The sequence below is a fragment of the Procambarus clarkii genome, chromosome 44 (assembly GCF_040958095.1).
Source record: "Procambarus clarkii isolate CNS0578487 chromosome 44, FALCON_Pclarkii_2.0, whole genome shotgun sequence".
In the NCBI taxonomy this organism is placed as follows: domain Eukaryota; kingdom Metazoa; phylum Arthropoda; class Malacostraca; order Decapoda; family Cambaridae; genus Procambarus; species Procambarus clarkii.
The window spans coordinates 36,200,259-36,209,156 of NC_091193.1; the positions used below are offsets into that span (position 1 = coordinate 36,200,259).

General features: G+C 36.8%; 1 protein-coding gene across 1 annotated transcript in view; it reads right to left on the bottom strand.

Moving 5' to 3' along the window:
* The window catches only part of LOC138350138 (uncharacterized), a 3,853-nt gene extending 646 nt beyond the window's left edge, over nucleotides 1–3,207 (bottom strand). The window contains exons 1-3 of the mRNA XM_069300454.1: nucleotides 3,085–3,207; nucleotides 952–1,111; nucleotides 1–93 (exon numbers count right to left, since the gene is read on the bottom strand). The exon at nucleotides 1–93 is cut by the window's left edge and continues 14 nt beyond it. Coding sequence (XP_069156555.1) covers nucleotides 1–93; nucleotides 952–1,111; nucleotides 3,085–3,129 — 298 coding nt within the window. The 5' untranslated portion in view covers nucleotides 3,130–3,207. The remainder of the gene's footprint in view (nucleotides 94–951; nucleotides 1,112–3,084) is intronic.
* Between the last annotated feature and the right edge of the window lie 5,691 nt (nucleotides 3,208–8,898).

Consider the following 8,898-nt stretch of genomic DNA (forward strand, 5'->3'; position numbering starts at 1 on the left):
CACCGTGTTTGTTTGGGGCGTTCTTCAACATATCAGCAATACTTGTCTCAACATCTCTTTCAGTTGCATTAGTGTGGGTGTTGATACAGGCTTCTGGAAAGTTATAAGAATTAATTAATATATATAATTATAATTCTTTTTGTCAGGAGACAAGAAGCCACAGAGTAATAACATTGTTGGCTTTTATTTAGGTGTTCCCCTGTTCTCCAGTCTTCCTCCGTCCCCTCGTCCCCTTTGTCCTCCCCAGCATTCTCCATTCCCCTGTCCCCTCGTCCTCCCCACCATTACCCTCTCCTCTGTTCCCTCGTCTTCCCCACCATCCCCCCTGTCGTCCTCCCCACCATTCTAAACTACCTCATCCCATGCATTCCATGATGGTCTGATGCTTCCATCTGAAAATTGGGAACATCAAAAGATCTGACTTTCCCAATTTTCTGATGGGAACATCAAATGATCTGATATTCCCATCACTGAAAAATAAAAACAGATAAAAAAAATGATATGAAAAAATAGAAAATAAAATATACTCATGAAATGAACAGAATGGTTAACAACGCAGCTCAATTGCAATGCAATGTCACAATAACATTTAAATATACTTTAAGATATAATCTAGAAGAAAATAAGGATATTGAAACGGTTCACGAACTCTATTTCAATAAAGGACACTATGGGGAACTTTGAAAAATAGTTATTGAGTATAATTAGACAGACTTGTTGCTAGGCAGAGGAGTAATGAGATATATGGCAAATTTTGCAAAATATACAATGAAGGTACACAAACATTCATACCCAAACAAAGCAAAATGCTAGGTAAGAACAAAGCATTTGGCCCGTAGGAGAAAGGAGATACCCACAAGACTAGAATACAAGTCATTAACAAGCATGCAAGTATAATACATAATACATGCAGACATATATATAATCCAAAAAAATGTCAAATTTACGTACTTATTATTACATTACAAATATCCAAGGTTTTGAAGACACGTTTCCTCTTGCGCCCAACGAGTGAATACTGAGACCAGACCCCATAGGTCCCTATCCTCCTCATCATTCGTCTCACTGTGTCTCCACAGCTTGCACCGCCCATTTGAGACAGCGTCTGGACCTGTTAAAATAATGCATAAGCTGTAAGGTAATAGAGAATAATATATATCTTTCAATCTCAACATTAGATTTTCTAATTTCCAACTGTATTAAATAAATAGCATTAAAATATTTTCCTTCTTAACTATTACAAAAATCAACGAATTTGAGTAACTTTTGCTTTTGTTTTATTTGTACCTTAAACATAACACTGAACAATCAATTATGTGCCACCCCACCTTCCTTCATCTGCAAAAAAACTAATCAAAAGACATATGTACAAGGCTAAAAAAATTCAGCAACACTTACCATACTCAGGCTAAAAGAATTAAGCAACACTTACCATACTCTTTTTATATTCACTGTTAACTTTTAGCTCATGTGACAGACTTTCCACCTGCTCAACAGTTTCAAGTGGGGATGGAAGAATGTCTTCCAGGATTGGTATATCTCCATGTGTTTTTGACATATGGGTTTCCGTCATTTTGACAATATTCAGGATATCCCCTGATAAAAATGTCAATTTTGATAATTCCTTCATCATGTATTCCATTATGCCAAAACCATAATCATAATCATCTGTATCAAACCTTATTACAGGTAAAACCAGTAGGCAGTCTACTGTATTTTATCAAACCGTTATTAGTATAATAGATCTCGTAATAATTTTGCAAAAATAATGGCATTTACTATTTTTAAAAGATTATTAGCAAATTTACACAAATGGTGCATTCGGAAGACAAAACCAATTTTTCACTTTTGACAATTGAGCACCTGCTACATCCAGATTCTAGGGAGGAAAGGAAGGACGATCTTACTGGATCCCATAGCCTCTCCGAGGCACAAACCAGGCTTTTACACAAACCCCCCCCCCCCCCCTGCACCCGAGCTTTTTAAAATAGTAAATGCCACTATTTTTGCAAAATTATTACGAGATCTATTATTCTAGAGAATAATGCATATAAATGCATATATGCATATAAATACAAAAGTAAATCAAATCTTATCCTTGTATAATATACAAGCTGATGTGAGATCCCTGTCTACAGGTGGACTGGAACTATTATCCAGTAGGCAGTCTACTGTATTTTATCAAACCGTTATTAGTATAATAGATCTCGTAATAATTTTGCAAAAATAATGGCATTTACTATTTTTAAAAGATTATTAGCAAATTTACACAAATGGTGCATTCGGAAGACAAAACCAATTTTTCACTTTTGACAATTGAGCACCTGCTACATCCAGATTCTAGGGAGGAAAGGAAGGACGATCTTACTGGATCCCATAGCCTCTCCGAGGCACAAACCAGGCTTTTACACAAACCCCCCCCCCCCTGCACCCGAGCTTTTTAAAATAGTAAATGCCACTATTTTTGCAAAATTATTACGAGATCTATTATTCTAGAGAATAATGCATATAAATGCATATATGCATATAAATACAAAAGTAAATCAAATCTTATCCTTGTATAATATACAAGCTGATGTGAGATCCCTGTCTACAGGTGGACTGGAACTATTATCCAGTAGGCAGTCTACTGTATTTTATCAAACCGTTATTAGTATAATAGATCTCGTAATAATTTTGCAAAAATAATGGCATTTACTATTTTTAAAAGATTATTAGCAAATTTACACAAATGGTGCATTCGGAAGACAAAACCAATTTTTCACTTTTGACAATTGAGCACCTGCTACATCCAGATTCTAGGGAGGAAAGGAAGGACGATCTTACTGGATCCCATAGCCTCTCCGAGGCACAAACCAGGCTTTTACATAACCCCCCCCCCTGCACCCGAGCTTTTTAAAATAGTAAATGCCATTATTTTTGCAAAATTATTACGAGATCTATTATACTAATAACGGTAAATAAATAATAAATAGTAAATAAATCAAAATCAGTTACATTATTTTATCTTATTCATAGCATAAATGTTCTCGAAGATTACTAAAAAGAAATTGAATTAGACTACAGCAAATTGGCAAACTTTACCTTGTATCTGTTTCCACCGAGTTTGTTTGGGGCGTTCTTCAACATATCAGCAATACTTGTCTCAACATCTCTTTCAGTTGCATTAGTGTGGGTGTTGATACAGGCTTCTGGAAATTTATAAGAATTAATTAATATATATAATTATAATTCACTTTGCTATTCCCCATTCCACAGTCCTCTCGTCCTTCCCACTTCCCTGTCCCCACATCATCCCCACTATTCCCACTTCCCTGTCCCATCGTCCTCCTTACCATTTTCCCCTCCCCTGTCCTTCTTCCTCCCCCACCATCTCCCATTCACCTGTCCCTTTGTCCTCCCCAGCATTCCCCTGTCCCCACCATCCCCAACTCCCCAGTCCCCTCGTCCTCCCCACCATTACCCTCTCCTCTGTCCCCTCGTCTTCCCCACCATACCCCCCTCTCGTCCTCCCCACCATTCCAAACTACCTCATCCGATGCATTCTATAATGGTCTGATGCTTCCATCAGAAAATTGGGAACATCAAATGATCTGATATTCCCATCACTGAAAAATAAGAATAGCTAAAAAAATGAAATGAAAAAAATAAAAAAATAAACTATACTCATGAAATGAACAGTATGGTAAACAACACAGCTCAATTTCAATGCAATGTCACACAAAATTATTAAATCGAAATGAAAATAAATTGAAATCTATGAAAATTCAAATTATCAATACAATCGGAAATATTGAAATAATATCGCAACATAATATAGTGTGGGTTGCTCTTACGTGCAACAGACGGTGCTGTTTTTCAAAAAAGGCATGGTTTTACCTGTCACAAGTGTGGCATCTATACTTATACTCACGAAATGAACGGTATGGTAAACAACATAGCTCAATTGCAATGCAATGTCACAATAACATTTAATAACAATAATAACAATAACATTTAAATATACTTTAAGATATAATCTAGAAGAAAATAAGAACATTGAAACGGTTCATGAACTCGATTTCAATAAAGGACACTATGGGGAACTTTGAAAAACAGTTAATGAGTATAATTAGACAGACTTGTTGCTAGGCAGAGGAGTAAATAATGAGATATATGGCAAATTTTGCAAAATATACGGCACACAAACATTCATACCCAAACAAAGCAAAATGCTAGGTAAGAACAAAGCAGTTGGCCCGTAGGGGAAAGGAGATACCCACAAGACTGGAATACAAGTCATTAACAAGCACACAAGTACTACACTACACAACAACCGCACTACTACCAGAACTGGACGAATCACTACCAAAACAACACATTGCACATCACTACCAAAACAACACAACACAACACAAGCATTGGCAAAGAATTATAGACCAGTTGCACTAACATCCCACATAATAAAATTATTTGAGAGTGATCAGGAGTCAGATTACTAGTTTTATAGAGACCAATGACCTCCACAATCCAGGCCAACAAGGATTTAGAGCAGTTTCTATGATCGAGCCACTGAGATCTATAAAGAATTCTGATCAAGAAAGAGATCTAGGGGTGGTTTTAGATAGAAAACTATAACCTGAGGATCATATTAAGAACATTCTGCGAGGGGCCTATGCTACACTTTTTAACTTTAGAATTGCTTTTAAATACATAGGTCAAAAAGTTTTAAAAGTTTTAAAAGTTTTTTAAACCTCTCGTGTATCATGAGTGTGTTAAAGCATCAGATGGTGCATTCAGATGATGAATATTACCTAGTTCCTTCATCTGGGAAGAATGAACACATATTGGTGCATTCGGATGATAAAAACTAACTACTGTAGTTTAATTGATCAACAGACTGTATATCATATGCAGACTGTATGTGGATCTGCGGGCCACTCCAAACAACAGCCTGGTGGACCAAGCTCCACCAGGGCTAAAGCACAAAGTGATATAGATGTGATAGAGAAACTAGGTCAAATGGAGGAGTAGGTCTGTATATTAAACAGCACCTGACGTGCACAGAGCTACTAAACTCAATGTGGTGGTAGAGTGGTGGGGGGGGGGAAACATTGCAGAAAAAAACAAAAATACAATTTGGTCAACAAAACAGCATTGTTTAAAATAGAAGACATGGGTTGTCATTTTGGGGGTAAGGTAGGTTACATTGAGTTAATTAGTTAGTACTTAGTTTTTATCTTAAACTGGTTGGGAGAGGTACAGTGTTGCTGTGCTGGTGAAAGAACACCTAAAGGTAAATTAAATAATGATTGCGAATCCACAAGAAGTTGACATAATATCGCTAGAGATCTGCAATCAGGATGATAAACTTTCCTTAAAGAATTTGACAAACACTTGCTGATAGGACATGAAGTAAATGAAATGTATGTCAAGTTTTGTGAAATATATGATATAAAGCACAACAAAATTTGTACCAAAGGAGAGATGCAGAACTAGGAAAAGGGGTTTGTTCAACAGAAATTGCGAGAGGGCCTGAGACCCAAACACACACAAATGGAATCAATATATAGCAAGAGGCCAAACCCCCAAACATACAAGCGATGCAAAGATGCGAGAAACAGCAGCAGCATTAAGGAGAGGGACTTAAGGACCATAAATAAAGTGTGAAAATAAACTCGAGTAAATTTTTTTAACTACTCTCGACAGTGAAGAAAAACAAATATTCAGACGATTTGTGTTAGAATCATTAATCTTACACTTTCGGTCATATTCAACAACACAAATACATACACACACATTCCTGTTGCTGTAGCAAGTGAAGAATTACACACACAGATCACAATAACGTGATGCATCAAATGAACAAATCCACAAGGGCCGTGACGAGGATTCGAACCTGCGTCCGGGAGCATCCCAGACACTGCCTTAATCGACTGAGCTACAACAGGGTAAAAGGGTTGAAACCGAAGTTCTACTGAACTTACTGGATCCCATAGCCTCTCCGAGGCACAAACCAGGCTTTTACACAACCCCCCCCCCCTGCACCCGAGCTATGTCAACAGGCCGTTCTCCCTCTTCGCCCTTCCGAATGCACCATATCAGTAAATTTTTTAATAATCTTTTAAAAATAGTAAATGCCACTATTTTTGCAAAATTATTACGAGATCTATTATTCTATAGAATAATGCATATAAATGCATATATGCATATAAATACAAAACATAAATACAAAAGTAAATGTAAATAATTTTACCTTGCACCTAGATCCACCAAGCCTGTATGGCGCGCGTTTCAGTACTTCGGAAATCTAGAACTATCTTGAATCTCTAATCTGCAATGAAACAATACATATTATTGCACTTACCAAAACATGGATGAATGTAGAAAATACAGAACTATTAGCTGAATATCAAATAAATGGATTTAATCTATTTCACACAGATAGATATATTACACCGTGTATATTAGGTAATACCTAACATACACGCCTCCACACACACTACATTTGAAATGTAGTCTCAAAAAGACTACATTTCAACAGCAAAAATTACTCCATAAAAAAATAATTAAATTATTGACCAACATGAGAGAGGGTTAGCCAACATGAGGGTTGTGTTGATTGCCTGAAAATATTTAAATTGTGTAATGTATTGAATGGCATTTTTCAAGTTACAACATTTTTTAAATTACTGAACTAGGTTCTAGGCTTTGCTAGGCTTAATTCAATTATTACAGATAAGCCTAACCTAGCCTAGAACCCAGTGGGTTTTCTTCCTATTGGGGAGTGTTGTACATGCCTCGCCTCCACATACACACTAGCACAGCCAGGCCTCGCCTCCACATACACACTAGCACAGCCAGGCCTCGCCTCCACATACACCAGCACTGCCAGGCCTCGCCTCGCCTCCACATACACCAGCACTGCCAGGCCTCGCCTCCACATTTAAACCAACCAAGCCCACAAATACGTTAACATGGACCAGCATTACACCGTCTAACATACTCTGTCAGATGTAACAACTAAATTTGTGAATTCAAGACCAAATCTATTGTATAACACAGTGTTAGTACGAGAAAAACATTACTTACATTCGAAGCCGTGTTTTAAAATGGCGGCGGTCTTGTACTGACGCTCCAAACTGTGTGTTCGTTTGCGTATGATGAACGTGTGACAATTTACTACAACAATTATTTAATTATTCTTATTCTTTATTTTAATATTTTTAGGGTACATGAAATTTCAAACTTATTTGCACACAATAATATAATTGCATTGTCATAACCTTTATATATTACGGAAAATACGATGACATGAACGAAGTCAAAGTGAAGTTGAAGTCAAAGTCATTCGCCGAACGTATTAGTCATTTTTTTTCATACATACATAGTTGATTTACAAACATAATGTTGGATTTATAGATTTATTTATAAATTTGTATTTATTTACCTGTATTTACCCAAGTCTTTCCTAAATCTAAACTTATCCAATTTATACCCATTGTTTCGTGTTCTATCTTGTGTTGACAATTTTAATACCCTATTAATATCCCCTTTGTTATATCTATTCAGGAAATTGTGGTTGATCTCGAACCCATTGATAATGTGACGACTTATACAGAATTTTGTAACTATATCATCAAGATTGTAACCAGCTTAGCTAAATGTAGTGTGGGGTTCAGTCCCTAAGCCCATATATGTGCCTCTCTAACCATTTAGGTTACAGGGCAAAAACATAAAAACAAAGGTAACTGCAGAAGGCCTATTGGCCCATACCAGGCAGCTCCTATCTATAACAGATAAACACTAAGTACTACCTAATTAACTCAATGTAACCTACCAACCTAACCCCCAAAATGTCAATCCATATCTTTTATTTTAAACAATGCTGTTTTGTTGACCAAATTGTATTTTTACTCTTTTTCTGTCATGTTTCTCCCACCCCTGTTTTTTCCCTTTTTTCTTATTTTTTCTCAACATAATTCATACTTTAATTATGCGGATCAGGACATCACCTGATCAAACACATCAAACATCGTTTGACCACCATCAAACACACACATTTCGTGTGTGTTTGACGCTCACTGATATGTACCAGCGTTGTTTTATATATGGTGCTATTCTATCTTACGCTTTGTTGCTCTTTTTTACCTACGGGCTCATAGAACATTCTATTGCGAAAACATTGGCACAAAAATGAATGACGTACATACAATAATAATGTCAGGACAGTGATATAATTATAAACTTTCAAAGCACTGTATCGCCCATGTGTCGTCTTGTCACCAATACTGGGTAACAGTTCCGCCACTTCCCACACTCTTGCGGGTGGGCAGCGACCATTATTCTACGTTTATATTCATATCACCGTGTTGGGAATTTCATTGCGAGTACATTGATACCAAAATTAACGCTGTAGGACAAGTGTGGAAGTGATAACAATCCCAAGAGTAAAAACATTTTGTTGCTCTTGGGCACTCACGGCGAGTCATCTACGTAGGTATTTATTGGGTGCTGGTATTCATATAACTTTTGGTGACCGTTTTTGCTGATTTTCTTCTAGAGAATGTTATTGCGAACACGTTGGTACCAAAATGAAATACATAGCTCGAGAACTAAGGTCAGGAGAGTAAAAAGAGTATACACATTTTTGTTTTGACGCTTAATTAAGGTTATTGTGAGTACTCATCGCCTGCCTAGAAACTGGAACTAGTAATTCCATCTATCATACATATCATACAAGAGGAGCCACACATCTATGGATCATCCAATAAAATCAGCAGACTTCTAGATGTTACTACTGCTCGGCTTAGACTCGGTTACAAGTATCTCTGGGAATTCTCATTATCTGCTGATGTAGACCTGACCAAATGTAAACTGTGTCAACAAAATTATTCGCACACCCTCCGTCACTATGTG